Genomic DNA, 23,253 nt, shown 5'->3' with positions numbered 1-23,253 from the left:
GTGATTCTCTTGCCTCAGCCTCCCGAGTAGCTGGGACCACAGGCACCTGCCACAACACCTGGCTATTTTTTGTTGCAGTTTGACCAGGGCCGGGTTTGAATCCGCCACTCTCAGTATATGGGGCCAGTGTCCTACTTACTGAGCCACAGGCACTGCCCTACTCATAAACTTTTGTTAGCATTTGTGTATATAATGAGTGGCCCAAGACAACTCTTCTTCTCCTAATATGATGCAGAGAAGCCAAAAGGTTGGACACCTTTGGGTCAGGAAAAGAGCATGTGGGAAGGGAGACACTCAACTATAGTAGCCACAGAAATCTAGAGGAGAGATGATGAAACTAGAATTTGGCAGTGGGAATGGGAAAAAGAGTAGGAAAGAAGGAGGAAAATTTTGGTGGGAGAATTGACAGGACTAAGTCACTGAGGGGATATAGAAGATGAGGCAGAACTTAAAGAGCACTAAATTTGGCACTTGAGGACCTGGGAGAACAGTACTTTTAATAGGATGAGGGAAATAAGCAGAAGAGCTGATTTGGAAGGATGGTAGAAGACTGACATTAGTTTTGTACATGAGGAATACAGACATCCAAAATGATGTTTCCATCAGGCAATTGAATATGTGAGGCCCAACTCAGGAGATCTGGGCAGCAGACATCAATCTGGAGTTGCAGAAGTGAGAAAGTGTGAGCTGGAGTGGAAAGTAGCAGAGTGAGAAGGGGGCTGAAGCCTGGGGCAACAGGAACCCCTATATTACAGCCCCCAACGTGGCCAATTCAAGGAAAGAGTCTGATATGGGGCTGGGAAAAAAATAGGAAAGTGTGGTTCTGCCAGCCAAGGAAGAAAAATTTCAGGGAGGGATATGGAGAGAGAGGATGAGAGGAGATGAAGACTAACTAGAGGCTGTTACTTGTGGCAGTTAGCTACCAAAGTAGGCCTGGTTTTAGGCACAACAGCTACACCAATCAGGCCCTCACATTAAATGAAGCATCTTATCTCTGACCTCCCATCCAGGAGATGTGCAGCCTGTTACATGGAGGACAAGAGTTATAGTATATCGGTGGTTATGAGCTTAAGCTTTATTTATTTTACTTTATTATTATTATTTTTTTGAGACAGAGTCTCACTATATTGTCCTGGGTAGAGTGCAGTGGTGTCACAGCTCACAGCAACCTCAAACTCTTGGGCTTAAGCGATTCTCTTGCCTCAGCCTCCCAAGTATCTGGGACTACCGGTGCCTGCCACAACACCTGGCTATTTTTTTGTTGCAGTTGTCATTGTTGTTTAGCAGACCCGGGCAAGATTTGAATCCAAGGGCCTGGGTGTATGTGGCCAGTGCCCTAACCACTGAGCTATAGGCACCGAGCCATGAACATAAGCATGAGCATGAGATTTAGAGTCAAACTGGGCTCGGCGCCTGTGGCTCAAGCGGCTAAGGCGCCAGCCACATACACCTAAGGTGGCGGGTTCGAATCCCCAGGCTGGGCCCACCAAACAACAATAATGGCTGCAACCAAAAAATGGCCAGGCGTTGTGGCGGGCACCTGTAGTCCCAGCTACTTAGGAGGTTGAGGCAGGAGACTCGCTTGAGCCCAGGAATTGGAGGTTGCTGTGAGCGTGATGCCATGGCACTCTACCCAGGGGGATAGCTTGAGGCTCCGTCTCAAAAAAAAAAAAAAAAAATAGAGTCAAACTGTATGATCTTCAGCAGGTTAATGAATCTCTTTGAGTCTCAGTCCCAGTTTTTCATCTATAAAGTGGGGGAAAATGCTTAATGTTCTTCTAAAATGAAATATACATGAACCAATTTCTGTAATGTCTGTCTGATGTACCAACAGAGATTATTAAGTGTGCCCTCCATATTTTTCACATTTTAATCATGGTAAACATAGAATCATGGTTTTCTCTTTTAGATACTTGATTTGAGGATTAAGAAAGTAAATATACTGATTTCCTAAACCAAAGGAAATGTCTCAGGAAATGTCCTTGGTGGACAGTTGAACATATTTGAAGAATAGGGAGGTCTAATATACTTTCCCTTTATGGTTCTAAAGTAAAGAAACTAACCTTCATTGTACTTTGAACAACATTGCTTTAGTAAATACAATGAGAATCAACTTTAGGCCCTAGAACCATTTTTTGGGCCATTTTTTCTCTATATCCTCCATGTAGAGAAAAAATATATTTTCAACTTTGAAAATAACTTGAGCTAGCAATGTGTAAATATTCAAGCTAAAGAACAATTTCTGAAAAACATGATGTAAAAGTATATGAGTTCTATATATGAGTATTGATAAATGGTGTGCTTGCATACTTGTGTGCAAGTATATTTGAAATGTTTCAGAAATGACTAAAAAAAAACAGCAAAAATATACTTTGGGGAATCACTTTCAACAGGTGTATACCAATGGAGTCAGGTTTCTGGATAATTCCTTACTCACTTTAGTTTCAGTTATCAAGCTATTGCCGGATAAGTAAGTATAACTGCTTCATAATTAACGTTAAATTCGCTCAAAATTTATAAATAAACGCCCTCTGTTCTCAGCCTCCTTCCCTTCAGTAAGAGGAAACTGCAGACACTGGAGGGCGAGGCTGATGACCGGATATATAAATAATAACTAATAAATATTAATGAAGTGTCCTCTCCCGCCAACCAGATCGGGATAAAACCTCCTCCGGGCTCACTGGGCTCCGCCCCCTCATGAATACGCGGAGCGCTCTGCCCGCCGCGCCCCGCCCCGCCCTCTACTCTTCTCCCTCGCAACGGACTCTTCCTTCAAACGGGAAACAAGATGGCGGCGGCAGGTCCGAGTACTCGGGCCTCCTCTGCAGCGGCGGCGGCGGCTCTGAGTCGGCGGGGCCGGCGGGGCCGCTGTGACGAGATGGCGGCAGCTAAGACTGGAACTGCAGGCGCGGCCTCTGGACCCGCGCTGATGGTATTACCGCCTCCTTTGCTGCAGCCGCCGCCACCGCCGCGGCCGGAGGTGTCGGGCTGCGCCGGATGCCTGGAGACCCCGGGAGAAGCGGCGGCCCTGCCGTGCGGCCACTCGCTGTGCGGGGGCTGTGCCCAACGCGCCGCCGACGCGGCCGGCCCAGGTTGCCCGCGCTGCCGCGCCCGAGGCTCGAGCTGGGCCCGCCGTCGGGCCCGCGACGACAGCCAGGCCGAGGCGGAGGTGCTGGGGGAGCGCGTCCGTCGGAGCCAGCCCGAGCGCTGCCGTCCGCGCCGGGACGGGGGTGCGGCCGCTGCGGGGCCCAGGCCGGAGCAGGAGCCGCGCGCCGCGCCTGCGGAGCCAGGTGGAGCTTCCCCTCCTCCCCTTGGGGTCGGACCGAGGCCGAGCGAGCCGCGGTCGGCCCTGGTTAGTGGGGGGAGAGTCCCGGGCCCTACTCCAGCGGGTGTGGAGAGTTCGTGGGGTTGGAACCGAGGCTCTGCCCAGGTGTAGTGTGTGTTTCCGAATTTTCAACTTCAGAGTGAAAAGTACAGGCACTTTGGATTTGGAGGGGCAGCGAGGGGACCCTGCACCTTACATGAGTCAGAAGTTTGGAGGCAAACAATTCTTGGAACAAGTTAGGGGCAGGTTGGAATTGATGTATGGAGGAGGAGGGGCCGTGGGGGATAAGAGAAGTGCTTGGTTTAGTGTTGGATAAAGAACTTGGAGTCTTATTGCTTGCAGAGATGTGACTCCTGAGACTGAATGGGTCAGTGAGGGGTGTGAAGTATCCAGACTTTCGGGGACAGGTTGAATCTGAGGATATAAGGGAGCTTTTCAGACCCGAGAGCAGAGTAGGTTGGGAGAATGAGCTCATGGGGTGCAGCAGTTCTTTTCATGAAATCTTGAAAAATGCATGGTGAGCACAGAGCCTGGTTCATAATTAGGAAGCAATAAGTGACAGCTGTTTTATATTTATAATAATACTAATAGTAAGCACCGGTAGTACCCGACAGAAAAGCTGGGCTAGGTTTTAAAGTTTTGGAAACAAAGAGTGGTCGACAAGAGGCTGCTTCTATCTCCTTGACACTGTATGTTTCCTACTATCATCCTGACAATTAAGTGTTGCAGGACTCTTGCCTTGAACTTCTTTGCCTTTCTTACCACTCGCAGCTTGCCACTCCCCTTGGTTCTGGTTTGAGATAGAAGATGCCCTGTTTAAAACACAAAACATGACTGTGATACAACTTAACGACTCTTTGAGGGGGACACACCCAGTGAACATAACATTGACTAAAAAAAAAAATGCTTATTTAGGTGGAGATTTTCAAGAAACATAAATCAGGGAAGGCCAGATATTTGAATCTTTTATGTTGGGAATTCTGTCATGTGTTATTTTCAGTAGGGAATAGGAGGCCTTGCTTGTTTATGAAAGTGCAGTCCCTAAAAACTACAGGTTCCAGGATGCAGTCTGTTTTGATTCAAGCAATCAGAGACACTTGACCTGTATCTATCTTACTTTATATGTTGCTTGTACTCCTTTTAAGCTTCATAACATTCCAATGAGATACGTATTTTTATTTGCATTTTATAGTTGAAACTGAGGTCCAGAGGAGTTAAGTAACTTGCCTAAGGGTGAAAACCCAGTTCCATCTGATTCCCACTCAAATCAGGGTTGAAGACTTCCTCAGATATCATGTATTTTGTGGATGCTGTCTGATGATCTCATACGTTATTTAATTTGCTTCAAATTCTGAGATTATGTTCAAATTATATGACAATATTTTTATGGTCTTCTTAGTGATATTGATTATAGGGCCAAATATAATAGAGATTTTTATTTTGTTTTTCTTAGCTTGGAGTCCATTTTGAAATATCATGTCTGAAATCTGGCTATGGGAAGGATTATGGCATAATGACTTGTGTAGACTTTTTTTGCTTGAAGAAATTTTTGGTATATCTGGGTGCGGTGGCTCACCCCTCTAATCCTAGCACTCTGGGAGGTCAAGGTGGGTGGATTGCCTGAGCTCAGGAGTTTGAGACCAGCCTGAGCAAGAGTGACACTCCATCTCTACTAAAATAGAAGAAGTTATCCAGGCATTGTGGCGGATACCTGTAGTCCCAGCTACTCGGGAGGCTGAGGCAGGAGGATCACTTGGGCCTGGGAGTTTGAGGTTGAGGTTTCTGTGAGATCATAGTGAAAGATATTTTTCCTAAATATTTTTGGATTATTGAGTATATATGCTTAGATGCTTATTCAGCTAAAGAATTTTAGAAGAATCGAAAAATATTGAGCAGTGCTTGGAAATTGTCTTTTAGCTTCAATGTGTTGTCTGAATCTCTTAAAGTTGTGTATAGTATTTTTTAATTTCAAATTTTAATAGGCAGTGCATTTACATGATTCAAATGTAAATGTAAGAAACTATGTATTGAAGTTTGTCTCTTAGCCTGTACTTCCCATGCCCACCAAAGATTCTTGTTTGTTCATCCAGTTTGTGCATCTGCATGAAAATTCAATTATACTTATTTTTTGCCCTTTCACACAAAAGATTATATACTATATACACTGTTCTGTAACTTGCTTTTAACATTATTTGATGGAGGCTCAGCTCCCATAGCTCAGTGAGTAGGGCACCAGCCACATAACAGCAAAGCTGGTGGGTTCAAGACAGGCCTGGGCCTGTCAAACAACAATGACAACTGCAACCAAATTGACAATGACAACTGGGCACCTGTAGTCTCAGCTACTTGGGAGGCTGAGGTAAGAGAATTGCTTGAGACCAAGAGTTTGAGGTTGCTGTGAGCTGTGACGCAACAGCACTCTACTGAGGGCAACATAATGAGACTCTTTTGTCTCAAAAAAAAAAAAATTACACAGAATATTTCTTCATTCTTCTTATGGAGTATGGAATTTCATTGAATGCATATAACATAATTCAATTAACTATCTATTGGTAAACCTTTTGGTTGTTCCCTGTCTATTGCTATTGCAAATAATTATTTATGAAATCATTATATAAATATATATGTGTATTTTTATGGAAAGATCACATAGCTTTTACCAGATTCTCAAAGGGTTGCAGAAACAAAAATGTTACGAGTCAGTGTTTTAATCCAAATTCTTCATTCTGCAGAAGAGAAAACTGAGGCAAAGAACAGAGAAGAGAGTTTATGTAAGTTAACAGTAAATAAACAAAGGCTGCAAGAAACAGCTTAATTTATAGTGAAATGCTCATGATGGCTTTTAAGAGAGAAAACTAAAAATACTAGTCTTATAAATACTTACATTCTGCTTTTATGAGTGGGAAACAGCAACAGAAATAGCAATTTTAGGAATATTCACAAATATATTGTTTAGTGGTATTCTTTTGATATAGTTAGGTCAGTCGATAAAGGAAATGTGAAGCCATCTAATGAAATTTTGTGGTAAATACACTAGTGTCTAAGTGAAATTAAGTTTTAAAAAATATTTTGCTAAAATTCTAGTCTTGGCAGGGCACAGTGGCTCATCCCTGTAATCCTAGAACTCTGGGATGCTGAGGTGGGAGGATCACTTGAGGTCAGGAGTTCAAGACCAACCTCGGCAAAGATGTCTTCTCTACTAAAAATAGAAAAATTAGCTGGGCATGTGGCAGGTGCCTGTATAGTCCCAACTATTGGGGAGTCTGAGGCAGGAGAATAGCTTGAGCCCAGGAATTTCAGGTTGCTATGAGCTAGGCTGAGGTCATGGGCAACAGACTGAGACACTTCTCAAAAAAACAAAACAAAACAAAAAAACAGCCTCTCCTTTTGAATTGCTTTGTTTATGAAATAAGAGCTTGTGCTTGTTGAAAATTTGGTTGCACTGGTGACATTTTTGTTTTTTGCCAGCTTCTTGGTTTGCTTTAAGGTTCTGAACCTTAATGTTTTATTTAATTCTTATAGGCATTCTCAATTTGCTTTTGGCTATGATGTTAGTTATGAGATCCCAGGAAAACTGTATCAGTGATCATTTCAGGATAAATTCAGACTTCAGCTTCATGTTGAGGATCTGCATCTCATTGTATATATCAACATATTAAATATTTGGACCATCTTGAGCAATATTCAGTAGTAACTTTATGAGTGCCTACTCTATGCTGGGCAGTATTCTAGGTCCTTGGGAAACTTCAACATTTATCTCTCTAATGGAGTTTATATTTTAAATTTAGAGACAGTATTGGTCTATTTATTTAAAAAACATATTTACCACACTGGCGTACAGAGATAGATTTAGAACTGTATGTTAAAGCTACTCTTAAGCCTTATTTCTTCCCCCTCTAATCCCATGACACACTAAGCCTCTTAAGAATTTTGAGAATTCATTTAGACTTTTGATTTGAAATCAGGGATGATTATTCTGAATTATACAGCATATGAACTTAGTTTCAAGACCTTTTCAGTTTTTAGGACAGGTTCTTTTTCTTTTATGATGGGTAGTGATTGAAGAGAAAAGCTAGACAAAGGCTGATGAATATTTTCAATTGGCAGTTTAATTTTTTAATTTGTGATATTAGAAGTTTATTTTAAAAATTGAACAGATAAAAAACATTGAATACTGCTTCATTTATCCCTTCTCTGTATCCCACTTCAACTTCCCTGATCACTTAGGTTTAATATTTATATACTTTAAAAAGTCTTCTTTTTGTGAAAAACAAGTAGTTGACAGTGTTTCCTATGTATGTAGTCTGAATTACATTTAGGACTAATGAATAATGAAACCATGTGGTTATAGTGTAAAAGGACAGGAATTTCCCTGGTCTGTAGCATTTCTTTTGATATGTAGAAAATGACTCATCTCGTTAGCCTTAATGGCATGTATTCCAGAATTTTAGAGTGTCATTATGTGTTATACCAATGCAAAAAACATTTGCCTTGCGCTGATACGTTTTTTAAAACTTGGTGAGATTATTTCCTCATGTATTCTACCAATTAAGTCAGTTACCATTGAGAGAGTAGCTTCTGTCTATAGAATTCAGGATTGAGTAGCAAGAACTGGTAAGGTATTTGTTCATTCCTGTTTCTGCTCCCTCCCTGTCTAACTTCTAGTTAATCTTGGAAGAGTTACTCACCGTGAATTCACTTATATCTGAGTTTGAGTATATCATGTAAGATATATTTGTCAGATGTTATTCCACTAATTCAGTGAGCATTTTGGGGGGCACACTCTGTGCAAGATGATGCAGTTAAAAAGAAAAGAGGAATGAGACATGGTCTCATGGTCGCTATTCTTTAAGACTCCAAGTTGGGGAAATACATGTTCAAGTAACAACACAAAGTGTTAAGTTTGGCAGATGCTTAATGCTAACAGTTTGGGAATCTGGATGGAACCAGAGGAAAGCATTTGAACTGTTATGTTCAAGAAATTTGGAATTTGTAAGGTGAGGGAGGAGGGTATATTCATTCTAGGCAAAATGCTTGGGATATTCAGGAATATGCTTGGGATATTAACTGACAAGAAGTTAAAACAGGAGTGTGGGAGTGGAGTGAGGAAAGAGTAGAAAAGAGACTGGAGATGGCAGATCATGAAGGGCATTATGTATGTCATGCTAGAAGAACTTTGGACTTTATCTGGTAGACAGTGTGGGACCCTTACAGATTTTTAAGTAGTGAAATGTATTATCATAATGTAACTTAGAAAGACAATACATATTTAGTTGCAGGAGGAAAGATGGAAGTAGAAACTGGAGGGAGGGAGTCCAGTTCAGAAATTATTTTAGTAGTTCAGGCAGTAAATGAAGGGAGTTAGAATGTTGGCTGTGGAGTTGTTACCTTCTGTCATTTATTAATTTAGTAGTCTTTTGAAGTCTCTATGCTGGGACTGGAGCTGCAAATAGAGGTAAAGCATGATTCTGTCTCAAACTGTAGTTGAGAAGATTGGTATGTAAACATGCAGTTGAAATGTGGTATAATAAATGTGATAATAACTGTTAGGCAAGATACAGTTATAGAAGGAAATATGATATGTGTATATACAGTAGAACCTCTGTAACTTGATCACTGAAGTAAACATAAAGAACTAGGCCTACTATACCAATCTGAGCATGTACTTTACTTTCTTTTTTTTTAAGGCAAGCATAAAACAAAGTTTATTAAAGAAGAGAAAGACAAGTTTACGGAGTAAGAAAGTTTACAAAGCGGGATACATACACCAGACAGTGAATAGGCCTCCATTTGCCAGGGAAAGTAGGCAAAGAGGCCTACTTTATTTTCTTGTACAGCTTTTATTAGAGAATATCATATGTAATCATATGTACATAAAACATGGTAAAATCATACATAGAGTATTATAAAATCAGTACATTTACTGTTTTCATCATTCTTTCTGAAAAGAGAGTCAGTCTTGGTCTGTTTCTTATTCTTATTCCAAACATAAATGGAGAAAACACTCTCAAGATTGGCTGGACCACTCATCCTACACGGGCATTTTTCCACAGTAGGTGACTTCAATCGCATTATCAGATGCCTAACATCTTTTTTTGGAGTCTCTGCAGTTTATGTGTCATCCTTACTTCTTCCATTTTATCAGGTGCTTCATGCACTTTTACACTGATGTCTGATGTGTTCTTAGGTCAATACTGCTTGGAAAATTAGCTGTGTGTTAGGTTCATTACAGGTTGCCACTTCATCATCCATTATAACAAAACTTTCAAAATCTATTCTTTTGAATTCTGCTATGGGAGATGGACTGTCCAATGTGGCCAAAACATTGTGCTCTTAGATTGTGACAAATCCAGCTTTCTCAGAACACTTCTCTGTTGTTTCTGGAAAACTTTATTCTAAGCAGAACTGATCCAAAGGACAGCATCACAGCTATCCTTTTAACTGCTGCAGCAGATGAAGTTGCTTCCATAGGTAGATCACAGGTTGGTGTTTTAGTAATGATCCACTGCAGGAGCTGAGCTCAGTAGTGCATATTAACTGTTTTGATAATGCTTTGGTCAAGAGGTTGTATTTTTGAGGTCATGTCTGAAGGTAGAAATTTCAGTGTCACATTTGTGAGACTCACTTGTGGATGGCTAGGACAGTTGTCTTTTGTCAGTAGAATAGACCATTTCTTCATTTCTTGGTTAATACCCCTAACCCACTCTTCAAATGGGATACTACCAGTCATGCATGCACATTTGTTTGATCTCCAAGTGACGGGGAGGTCTTTGGTCATCAGATTCGTGAATGCCTATGCCTTTGCTGATTTACCAGTCTCTAAGGGCATTAGTTTGTTTCTGGTTGAGCTCATGTAAAGCAGAACTGTGAAATGTTCTTTGGAAAATTCTCTTCTTTTAACATTTGTCACCCCTTATGACCAGGCTCCTGTCAGACATTGCCTTGAAGAAGAGTCTACACTGGTTAGCATTGAAGATGTCATCATCTTTGAAGCCTTTAGCTAAGTCCAGGAACTTTTTGGTGAGCTCTTCTACAACTTCTACTGGAACTTTATTGGATTCACTACACAAACTTTCTGGGAGAGCTTGTGTTGCAGTTTAAATTTCTTGAGCCAACCACTTGATGCTTAGACATCTACCCCAAATTCCTATGAGACTTTTTTAACAACTTCTTGTATCATCAGCCTGGAGATTTGGGCGTTAACTGCCCTCATTCGAACCAGCTTAATGTGGCTTCATTGACTTCATCAAGGGAAATTTTCCTTCTTTTCTGCTGTAGGGCTCTCCTTACCATATCTCTCCAAGTACTCACGTTTACATTTTTGTTTGTTGCCAACTATGGTCTTGCTAACATGCAGATGCTTGCTATCTTTCTTGGGTTGCTGCTTTCCAGAAAATGTAGAAGATCAACTTTTTCCTTCATTGCCTGCTCTTTGAGTTCTTTCCAGTCATTATGTTCTATTAACTGTGAAATTTTTCAGTAATTGTGGGATGCACCTACAATTCAGACAAGTCCTTCACCTTGAAAAAATCTTCTGCAACACAATAGGACATTAGGCCTAATCCAACATGTGATAATAATAAAATGTGGAAAAGTGACTCTTAATATTAAAATAATACAGCTAAGGAGCAAAGGCCACACCTTCTACCCATTGGTGTAGAGTAGACTCAACTGGTCAAGTATTAGAGGGTAAATTAATATTGTGTGTCACAGGCCAAGTGCTAAAGTTACAACTTAGAGGTGGTCAAGACATAGAGGTCAGTCTTCCATCAAGTACATGTGCATGTCTGGTGTATGAAAATTAGGTCATCTTAAGGAAGTGGTTAATGTAGGGAGATGGCCAACTTCGGAGGTTCTATTGTATTAATAGACCAGATTAGTAGAGGAAGATCTAGAGATAGATTACTTGGATTCAAATTCTAACTTTGCTGTTTATAACTGTGTGTTATTGAGCACTCTTTGTTTCTTCATTTGGAAAATCAGGATGGTAATAGTACCAGTATCATAAGTTTGTTGTTAAAAACTAATGAGCTGTACATGTTTGGCATGTAAAGAGCTCAGTAAATGTTAGCTGTTTTCACAAGGAAGAGAATCTTAACTTGGTTAGGTCTGGAATGGCTTCAGTGAAAGACAGACATGTGACCATGAGTGCTCATTGGGTTGGTGAGTGTAAAGATGAGAAGGGGAAATCAGTACATTTAAAGGCAGAGGAGCTTAAAACAATGAGAGTTCTAGGGATCGTAACTAGGAGTGGTTAGAGCATGGAGGGTACATGGGAGAGTGAAAGATGTGTGGAACTGCAGAAATGGATAGTTGCTGGATAATAATGGTGGACACTTTGAATACTGTACTAAGGACTGAGGAACCACTGGAGTTTCACAGATGAATTCATCTTCACATTTTAGAGTGATCACTTCCATGAGAATAATGTAGTGAATGAACTAGCCAGCTCAAGTTCTCTTTTTAATAAGATAGCTAACTAAAATAAGCCAAAAACTGTTGTGTTGCAAATATCCAGAAAAGCTGGATTAAAAGAACACTTCTAGGCTGGGCTAGGTGGCTCATGCCCGTAATCCTAACACTCTGGAGGCCCAGCTGGATAGATCACTTGCGCTCACAAGTTCGAGACCAGACTGAGCAAGGGCAATACCCTGTCCAGGTGTTGTGGCAGGCAGTCCCAGCTACTTGGGAGGCTGGGGCAAGAGGATCACTTGAGCCCAAGAGTTTGAGGTTGCTGTGAACTATGATGATGCCACGGCACTTTATGCAGGGCAACAGAGTAAGACTGTCTCAAAAAAAAAGAAAATAAGATTAATGAAGAATTAGAAGATTGACCATGAATTGATTGCTGAGGCTGGGTGATTGATATGTGTAGGTTCATTATATGGATCCCTCTAATATATATTTGATACTTTTACATAATAAATACAGGAAAAAATTTTGTCCATTAAAAAGTACCAGGCACAGATGGTTTTATTAGTTATCTTAATATTAAAGGATGGAGGGGGATGGGGGGTCACAGTGCATGGCACACCTCTTGGGGATGGGACACAATTATAAGAGGGACTTTAACAAATGCAATCATTGTAACCCAATTCTTTGTACCCTCAATGAATCCCAAACAATAAAAAAAAAATAAATTAAAAAAATTGAAGGGTGGATGATTTTTATGCAACTATACCAGGGAATAAAAAAAGTTCCCAGACTTGTTTTGAGAGGCTTTTTCAACTTGATAACAAAATCACACAAACACAGTATGAAAAAGGAAAAGTACAGACCAATTTCATAAATGTAGATTTTTAAGTTTCTAAATGATATATAAACCAAATCTTTAACCACACATGGGATTTTAAAAAGGAAAACACCAAATCTATTAATATTAATATATTTTTAAAAATCATGGCCAAGTATGGTGCTCACACATGTGGTCCTAGGCCTCTTAGTAGGCCAAGGTGGGAGGATCGCTTGAGGTTAGGAGTTAGAGACCAGCCTGAACAAGAGCAAGACCCTGACCCCAACCTCGTCTCTACAGAAAAATAGAAAAACTAGTTGGGTGTGATGGTGTGTGCCTATAGTCCTAGCAACTTGGGAGGCTGAGGCAGGAGGATAACTTCAGCCCAGGGGTGTGAGGTTGCAGTGAGGGATGATGACACACCACTGTACTCCACCCACACCACTGTCCTCCATCCAGCCAGGGTGAGAGAGAGAGACCCTGTCTCCAAAAAAAAAAAAAATTATAACCAAGTAGCCTTTATTCTAAGAATGGTAGTTTGCCTTAATGTTAACAATCTAATCCCTCATATTAAGAAAGTACAAGACAATAAAACCATATAATCTTAGTAGAAAAATGCTTGACAACATTTATTACTCATTATTAAAAACAAATTAGAACACTTGGAATAGAAAGGAATATTAAGTGGAATTATATTTCCATTTAAAATGATTAGTGGAATCATTTTAAGGATGATTAGGATGAGGCTGGGTGATATGTGGGGGTTCATTATATGAATCCTTCTAATATATATTTGATACTTTTATATAATAAAAAATACAGGAAAAAATTTTGTCCATTAAAGAAGTACTATGCATAGATGGTTTTATTAGTTATCTTTTTTTTTTTGAGACAAAGCCTCAAGCTATCTCCCTGGGTAGAGTGCCATGGCATCACAGCTCACAGCAACCTCCAACTCCTGGGCTCAAGTGAGTCTCCTGCCTCAGCCTCCCAAGTAGCTGGGACTAGAGGCGCCCGCCACAACGCCCGGCCATTTTTTGGTTGCAGCCATCATTGTTGTTTGGCGGGCCCGGGCTGGGGATTCAAACCCGCCACCTTAGGTGTATGTGGCTGGCGCCTTAGCCACTTGAGCCACAGGCTCCGAGCCTATTAGTTATCTTATTGAAGAATGGAGGGGAGGAGGACGGGGAGTCACGGTATATGGCACACCTCTTGGGGGTGGGACACAATTATAAGAGGGACTTTAACAGATGCAATCATTGTAACCCAATTCTTTGCACCCTCAGTGAATCCCAAACAGTACAAAATTAGAAAAGACAAATTTTGAAGAACATGGTGGTAGACTTGCTTTATCAAATATCAAGCTGTTTAAATTCATATTAATTAAAACTGTGATGTATGGTGTCAGGATGGTTGAATAACTGTTATAGCATTAAGGAGCTTAGAAACATGTCCTTGTATGTATGAATTTTGTGGATAACAGGTGGCATTATAAATCAGTGTGATCATTTTTAGTTGTCAAGGGTAGTTACTTTATGAAGTTTTCTATAGCGGCTGAGTGCAGTAGCTCATTCCTGTAATCCCAGCACTCTGGGAGGCCAAGGTGGGTGGATTGTTAGAGCTCAGGAGTTGAAGACCATCCTAAGCAAGAGTGAGGCCCCATCTCTACTAAAAATGGAAAAACTAGCTGGACATTGTGGAAGGTGCCAATAGTCCCAGCTACTCGAGAGGTTGGGGCAGGAGGATCACTTGAGCCCAAGAGTTTGAGGTTGGTTGTGAGCTATGACACCAGGGTACTCTACACAGGGTGACAGAGTGAGACTCTCTCCAAAACAAAAAGGTTTTCTATGGAAAACAAGAACAAACAGATCTTTATCTCCTACCATATACAAAAAATTAATTTCAAATGGATTAAAGGTCAAACTGTAAAACTTGTAAAAGTATCTCTATGAAATACAGTATAAGAGAATTTTTTTTAAACACAAAACATAAAAGATTGCTAATTTGACCACCTTAAAATTAAAATCTAAATGATATAAGAAAGAAAGCAAGAAGATAACTCACAGGCTGGGAGAAAGTATTTGCAATGAAATAACAGGCAGAAGATGATACTCAATATAAATCAACTACATGTCACTATGACAGCTTATTAGAAAGATAGGGGATTTGAAAAGGCATTTCATAGAAGAGGAAAACTGAAAGGACAGTGGACATCTGGAATAATACTCAACATCATTAGCAATCAGAGAAATGCAAATTAAAGCGATGATGGGATGCCCTCAGAGTATAAGTTATGATTGGTTAATAGAACTTATTTACTGCTAGGGGAATATACGTTGGTATGCAGTCTCATTGGAGAGTAGTTTATGTACCTAGTAAAGTTGAAGAGAGAAGTTCCTTCCATGCGGAGATTCTATTATAGGAGTCTGCCCAGGTGAAACTCACGTGTGTGTGTCACAATTATGCTCATTACACTATTGTAGGACTGGGAAAGGAAGTAACAATTATCTTTGATGTGAGAAGGGATAAAGGGATAAATTATGGTTTCTATAGCTGTTAACAGTAGATGAATATGGGTAAATCTTTTTTTTTTTTTTTTTTTTGAGACAGAATCTCACTTTGTCATTCTTAGTAGAGTGCTGTAGCATCATAGCTCATAGGAACCCCAAACTTTTGGGCTCAAGCAATTCTCTTACCTCAGCCTCCTGGGTAGCTGGGACTAAAGGCACCCACCAGAACACCCAGCTACTTTTTAGAGATGGGGCCTCACTCTTGCTCAGGCTGGTCTCAAACCTGGGAGCTCAAGCAATCCCACTCGCCTCAGCCTCCCTGAGTGCTAGGATTACAGGCGTGAGCCACTGTGCCCAGCCCTACATGAGTAAAACTTGAAAAAAAGTGAAAAGTTTGCTAAAGGATATGTATCAATTCAAGCCGTTTACATAAATAAAAAAGTATGTAAAAAATAGTCATTTCAATAGGTAAAGGTGTGAGGAATGAAATAAATAAGCTAATATAGACTGTTCTTTCATGGGATTGATAATAAAAGGAAGAAAATAAAGTACATGAGAGAGGGAGAGAAAGTACAATTGTGTGGACCAAAAGCAGAACAGATTTTACCTAGAATTTGGATTCACGATACTTTTGGAGAGCTGGCATTCCTGGAGTTTGGGCAGAACTTGAAAATCTCAGTGATTGAGGTCACGTTTCTCTTTGGATGTATACTATAGGAAAAATAAGCTGCCTGTTTGATTATAAATTGTCATTTGTTTTTCTAGGGGATGGAAATACTTATCTTGGTAGAAAACAGATCATGGATATGAGAATTATCATTCATAGAAGAAAGTAAAGGCCAGATGTGCAATTACTAAAGGTGTTAGTTTATTTTAGCTATAGAGATGGAAGATGATCCCCCAGATTGTTAAACTGTGGCAAATACGTCGTTATTAACAACTAAACATATGTACCAGTAGCTTTTTGTTGTTTTCAGAATAAGTGCTTATAGTTCCTACATGAGTAATGTACATTAATATATTTATTTCTTGTTTTACACAGTGCTTTGCATACATTTAGCCTATTGGTTAGTGTGTTTCCATTAAATAAATAATGAAGATAAAATTCTGTAATAAATCTCTTGTCAGTATACTCTAACATTGCAGTTGCATTATTTCTTCCTGTTTTTGCATGTTACCAACTGCCTTTTTGATACTTAGCTTTACTCATATACAAGTAACTTGTTAAAGAAATGACTAATTTCTATAATTTTTTTTTTTCTGTGACTTAATGTAGATTTTGGCTAGTTTTATTGTGTCTTGGACTTTGCTAAGTCCATTGCTTTGGAGAATTCTTTCCCTCTGCTACTACAAGTTAAGTTTCCATCATCTGAAATTTGAAATCTAAAATACTGTAAAATCTAAAACTTGTTGAATGCTACCATGATGTGACAAGTGGAAAATTCTACATATAAGTACTTAACATAAATCGTTTCATGTTCAAAACTATTTAAAGGTGTGAAATTACCTCAGTTGTTCATGAAACATAAATGAATTTCATGTTTAGACTTAGGTCCTGCCCCTTAGATATCTTATTTTATATACATGTGTATATGTGTGTGTGTATAATATTGTATTGCATATATATGTGTGTGTGAATATTGATTTGCAAATATTCCTAAATCTGAAACACTTCTTATTCCAAGCATTTTGGATAAGGGATACTGAACTTGCATTCAGCATTGTGGAAAATGCTGTAATATATAAACTAGTCTGAAAAATAGAGAATGTTTTAACTTACTGGTGACTTGAATTAGTTCTATGAATGATTCTCTTCCCTGATCTAAGGGAAAATTGAATCGTTTTTTTCCTCCTCCAATGGCAATCAGTTTTATTTATGTAGGTTATATATTTAGGGAAGGGGAATAGCTTTGAAGTCAGGAAATCTCGATTTGAATCTCAGCTCTGCTACATTTTTCTGATTGACCCTGGCAAAACTGTTTAACTTCTTTGGGGTTTAGTTTTCTGGTCTGTAAAAAGTTAAGTATTGCAACCAAAATATCATAACTACAGAGTTATTGTAAGGTTTAAGTAAGAATTATATGTGTGGAAACCTCTAGTACAATGCCTGGCATTTAAACATTTAGTAAATATTAATTTAGTAGGTGTACTGGTTTTCTGATGTTGTAAATAATTATATTAGGTCCCATACACTATGTAACTTTTTAAAAAACTGTTATTTGCATTTATTTTATGTTGCATCTATTCCCATGCCATAAGTTTTTGTTTCTTCAGTTTCTTCTGGGATATCTTTTTCTATTGTGATACCTCCTCTTCTGGTTTGGGAACAGTTTGTTCCTTTTCAGTAGGGATCATCTAGATGTGGCAGGGGAAACTCAAGTATGGGTTAATGTGACCATGGGCTCTGTAAGTTTGGTGATGCGTCTTGGGTGCTTTGTTCACTTGGATATGCTCAATGACTAGAGAATCTACATCTAAGCCCTTAAGTTCAGCTTTATTCTCTGCATTTTTAAGCATGTGCAGCAAAAACTTAGCACTCTTTTTGGGTCACTGACCTTGTGTCCAGCCCCACTGTTTGGCCTGGGCACACCTACCAACTCCAGCATTGTAATGTCAGAATGGTACATGCTGTTTCTTTAAAGTGACATCCTTCAGATACTTGGCGGCTTTTCATATTTGCATACCCTTGATGGCCTGGGAAATTTCACATGTGTTCTTAAAGCGAACATGAAGATTTGAGCCTCATGACTTGCATGACTTTGTGGGGTTTTCTGGGTCAAGTGAATAGTGAACCATTTTCACAGATCACCACAAGACACTGGACCTCTAGAGTCAGAGCCAACAACGACCATAGGCTGCCTGACCGCAGCTAGCAGAGAAAACCTGCTATCCCCACTCCTGCCCATCCAGTCGCTCTGAGGGCCTGCAACATGAATTCTGGTGTCTGCCACATCCCCCCTCACACCTCAGGAAACATTGCCTCTAGCCAACTTTTTATTTTTTTTGAGCTATGTAGCCACACTGCCAGTTTTAAATTCTACTCTTACTTTACAAATTTTTGACCTTGAGTATGGTGTTTAGGTTTTCTGAGCCTCAGTTTCCATATGTATAAGTGAAAAGAGTAATGGTCATAGCCTTAAGGGATTGTTGTAAGTTTCAAGAAGATAATATAAAGTAGCTCTGTGCCTGTAGCTCAGCGGCTAGGGTGCCAGCCACATACACTGAGGCTGGCAGGTTTGAACCCAGCCCAGGCCTGCCAAACAACAATGACAACTACAAGAAAAACATAGCCAGGCATTGTGGCAGGTGCCTGTAGTCCCGGCTGTTTGGGAGGCTGAGGCAAGAGAATTGCTTAAGCTCAAGAATTTGAGGTTGCTGTGAGCTGTAACACCACGGGCACTTTACCCAGGGTAACATAGTAAGACTCTGTCTTAAAAAAAAGAAGAATAATATAAAATGTTTAGCAGTGATATTTAAACAGTAAAATTGATTAAGGGGATGAAGCAAGAAGTTTTTTAAAAGGAATGGAATAGGCTCGGTGCCTATAGCTCAACCGGCTAAGGCGCCAGCTATGTACACCTAAGGTGGCGGGTTCAAATCCCCAGCCCGGACCCGCCAAACAATAATGACGGCTGCAACCAAAAAATAGCCGGGCGTTGTGGCGGGCACCTGTGGTCCCAGCTACTTGGGAGGCGGAGGCAAGAGACTCGCTTGAGCCCAGGAGTTGGAGGTTGCTGTGAGCTGTAATGCCACGGCACTCTGCCCAGGGGGACAGCTTGAGGCTCTGTCTCAAAAAAAAAAAAGGAATGGAATAAATATTAACATAATGAACCATTTGTTTCAGTTTTTCAGGTGTTTGATCATGAATTGGTGAGAGATGTAGAATGTATTTCTTATTGTGGATTGTATTCAGAAAAGTTTCAAAACTATGGGCTAGGTACTGTCTAACAAATAATTCATAGTATGTTGTGAGTGAATGTTAGCAACACTAGAATTTTTTAATTTGTGCTAGCAAGTAAAATAGATTCATATTGGTTTGCAAATCCAGTAGCACAAATATTTTATTTGCTAGTGAAAAATAATTTGGTTTTTATAATTTCTATGAATTTAAACTGAGCTTTTGGTGTTTTTATAATTTCTATGAATTTAAGCTGAGCTAGATTTAGCCTGAAGTGCTGAGACCTGGAATAGGATTTGGGAAGGATCACCTAGATTTCTATGGTACTATGGTACCCTGGAATATAGTACGTTCTTAGATATTTGTTGGGTGAGTGAGATAAATTCTGAATTGAGGCTGGATTTTTTATTGTGTAATAAAATAGTCAATCTTTAACACCAATCTGATTAGTTCACAGACGGATTTATTGTTATGTGTTGCATTTCTTTCTTATACCTCTCTAAGATCTCTTACATGAGTTTGTCAGCAGAGATGACTTGATTATAGTGTTTAGGATAATATAAAATAAGGTGCTAATTGTATAGTATAAGCTAAGTATGAAAGGAGCGAGGATGGTCATTTCTGCAAATGTACTATCAGGCCACAATTTTTTTTTGTTGTTGTTTGAGACAGAGTCTCAAACTGTCACCCTGGGTAGAGTGCTGTGGCGTCATAGCTCACAGAAACCTCAAACTCTGGGCTCAAGTGATTCTCTTGCCTCAGCCTCCCAACTAGCTGGGACTACAGGCGCCTGCCACAACACCCAGCTATTTTTTGTTGCAGTTGTCATTGTTGTTTTAGCTGGCCCAGCCCAGGTTTGAACCTGCCAGCCCCGGTGTATGTGGCTGGTGCCCTACCCACTGAGCTATGGGCACTGTCCAAGACCACAGTTTTTGTTCAAGTTTGCTTCCAGGCACAGCAATATTCATGCTTACTCTTCTAATGAGATCAGAAGGATCATAAAATGCCTGCAGGAAAGATAAAATACTTTTCATTAAATATTCCAGTGTGACAACATTTTGCATCCTAAATAGCATTCAGGAAGGAACACGGGATTGAAATTCAGTGGCTCTGAGTTTGAATACTGGCTTTGTCACTTTATAGCTGTGTGGCTTTGGGCAAGGTGCTTAAACTCTGTGCCTAAGTTTCCTTGCTTTTAATATGTCGATAAAAGTAGCTATATTGTCGAGTTGTGAGGATTAAGTGAGATGATACATGTAAAATGCTTATGGAAATCAAATACCTAATAAGTGTTAGTTGTTACTGCGTGCAGTCATTCATTTTGTATGCCTTTATGGATCACATCCTGTATTTGCACCAAGTACTCTGCTAGATGCTGGGGATACAAAGATGAGTAAGATAAGAACCTCTGTGAAAGAGTGTTAAGAAGCTTATTATGACAGTAAATGAGTGCAGAACGGATTTGTAGAGAGCAAGGCCCAGATTTAGAGGGTTGCTAGTCATTTGAAATTCGCTATAGAAACACTGAACAATAAAGAAAAGCACAATGAAGAAAGTAAAACGTTATATATAATTGTTTGCCTCATTCTAGACACCGCTGCTTAGTTCTGGCCAGACTTTTTTCTGTGCAAAAGTATTACATATAGTTTTTTAATTAAAAGAATCAGTAAAATAAAATGGTTTTATTAATACTTTGTTCTGATACGTAAGGTCAGATTTATGTTTAATCACTTCAACATTTTGATTTTGGACACTGGGAAGGGTTTATTGCCTCACAATATCACTCACATATGTTCTATAGTACCTGAAATTCAGTAATTCTCTTTAGATCTCTTATTCTCATAATTCTCGTAAAATTCAGGCACTTTGCACAGAGAGGAACAGATAGTTTTTTTCATGTGAGATATGAAGGAATTACAAGATTAATGCATTGTTCCATAAGGATGGGATAGTTTTGGAGAGGGGAGAATTAGCATTTATGAAATTTACTTTGTATCACATCTTGTGTGCTAGGTTTTATAGTTTATTTGATAGACATTTACAGAGTTATTACTATGTGTAAGGTATTGACCTGGGTTCTCAGAAAAGATGAACTAGAAGAGGACAAAAATGTAAAAAGAAGGAACCTGCAGTGGGGAGGACAAGAGCTCAAGAGTGATTTCTTTTTAAGATAGTTGATGTCTAGTCATTTGTGTATGTTAGATTTGTATATTATCATAGCAGAGAGAGATTAATGGTGCTAGAGAGAGAGGAGAAAACTGAATGAGCTCTTGGTGAAGAGATAAGGGAAGATGAGATCTGAACACCAGAGGCGGTATTGATATTATACATGAATAATGGTACTTCTCTCATTCTGATGACTTTGTACTCGTTGCTATTTTTGGACAATTTAAATTGTTTGAAAGTTTTATTTATTGGTGAATCCAAATCTGCTTTTCCCTAGTTTTAATATTCAAGTATGTAAAGACCATCCTTGCTTCTAAATTTTTAGGTTAAACTCAGATTAATCTCTTGGGTCTTTTTCTTCCTTTCCCCCAAATTCTGGCTATATTACACTACTTAGAGTTTTTGAAATATAGAACATATTTAAAACCTGAAATACAGTATATATTATACTACTTAGAGTTTTTGGAGTACACTATGTATTTAAAAACCTTTCTGACATTTGTCACCCATGATTATTCTGCCTAGAATCCTCTTCCTACCTGGAAAACTTTACTCACTTTGTAAGACTCAGGTGAAACGGAGTACGCTGTAAAATTTTTCTCATTGAAATAGGATTTTATCATTCCTTCCTTTGTGCCACTGCTTAATCTTATGCAACCCTCATTTCACTAGATTTCAGTTCTTTGTATGTCTGTGTCTGGCACTACACTGAGCTCTTTGAGGTCGAGGATTGTATGTATTCAGCGCTTAATAGGGCACCCAGAATGTATTACACACTCAGTAAATGTTCTTTATATGTCATGATTCTTTTGCCATTCTGATCATCTTTATATAATGTCATTCAGAACTGAACCTGGTACTTTAAATCATGCCTGACAGTGCAGATTGTGGTGTGGCTTACTGTCTTTCCATCTGAGTGATAAATTCTTGTTAATGCTACCAAAGGTCTTTATTGGCCTTGCTCATACTGAATTTACAGGCAACAAAATTACTCTTTTTTATTTTTTGCATGAATTGCCATCAAGCCAGTTTTTTCTTCACATGTATGTACAGTTAAATTTTTAAAACTGAAGACATCTGTTTTGCTTGTTTGTTTTGAAGACATCCCATCTAATTTTATTTTTCTGAATAGCAGTGGAATTATTTTTCTTTTATTTTGCAATTTCTTTTATAATTTCCTAAAGTTTCATTCTGAAAAACTTTTATAATAAACCTCAAAAGATCCAACTCCATTGATTTGGAGTTGATGATAATGAGACTTTGAGTTTACTAAAGTTTACCTTTGCCTTAACAGTAAAGTTTTATTAAATATAAATCCTTTCAGAAAATAGATTAAAGTCTTTAAAAGACCATAGTGCAAAATGGTGCTGGCATTAAAGCATTCTTTCTCATTGGTTCATTCAACAAATAACTTTTTTTAGGCCACTGTCTGATACTGGGATACATAACTATCTTCATGTTTAGAGAGTCAGAGGCAGAATCAAGTAAGTAGTGTAATGCAAGTAACAAATGCTACTACAGTTAAGATCCGTGCAGAATCCTATGAGAGCCATCAGGGAGATAATGTAATTCTCTGTGGGTTAGTGGTAAAACTTTGCAAAGTGGAGAGTAGTGAACCGGGTTTTCAAGTATGAGTAGGAAATTGTCATATCATGAAAAGGATTAAAAATTATTCTGGCATGTATTAAGTCCTAGTGGAGACAGGGTATGGCATATCTAGGAATGGTGAGATGTGTAATGGCTAGAGGCAAGGAATATTAAGGAAATGATAGATGATACAGGTGGAGTGGTAGAGTGGGTCCTGTTTATAATTCTTGGAGGCAGTGGGAAGACAATAAAAATTATTAAGAGGGCAGGTCTCTTTTATAAAAAAGTAGAGAAGCAATGTTGAGGGAGGATGGAAAGACTAAAAGAGTCTAAGAGACAAAGTCAGGCAGTTAGGCTACCATTGAATCTGCACCAAATAGGTATGAGAGGATTAGATGAGGTAAACAAGTCTGTTGAGGTAGGTGTTAGTCCCATTGTATGGATAAAGAAACAGACTTAGCTAAGATAAATACTGGTAGGTACATAACCAGTAGGTGTTAGCTTTCTACAGGTCTGTAGATCTGTCTTTCCAAAT

At 39.2% G+C, this 23,253-nt stretch overlaps 1 protein-coding gene across 1 annotated transcript in view; it reads left to right on the top strand.

Annotated features, from left to right (window-relative positions):
- The first annotated feature begins 2,788 nt into the window (after positions 1–2,788).
- RNF169 (ring finger protein 169) overlaps positions 2,789–23,253 on the top strand; it is an 83,766-nt gene continuing 63,301 nt past the window's right edge. The window contains exon 1 of the mRNA XM_012804277.2: positions 2,789–3,290. Within this exon, the coding sequence (XP_012659731.1) occupies positions 2,789–3,290 (502 nt within the window). The remainder of the gene's footprint in view (positions 3,291–23,253) is intronic.

The sequence above is a fragment of the Otolemur garnettii genome, unplaced genomic scaffold (genome assembly GCF_000181295.1).
Source record: "Otolemur garnettii isolate 467f Iridium unplaced genomic scaffold, OtoGar3 scaffold00001, whole genome shotgun sequence".
Lineage (NCBI taxonomy): Eukaryota > Metazoa > Chordata > Mammalia > Primates > Galagidae > Otolemur > Otolemur garnettii.
The sequence above is the reverse complement of the archived record's forward strand: the minus strand, read 5'-3'. Positions and strand labels throughout refer to the sequence as shown.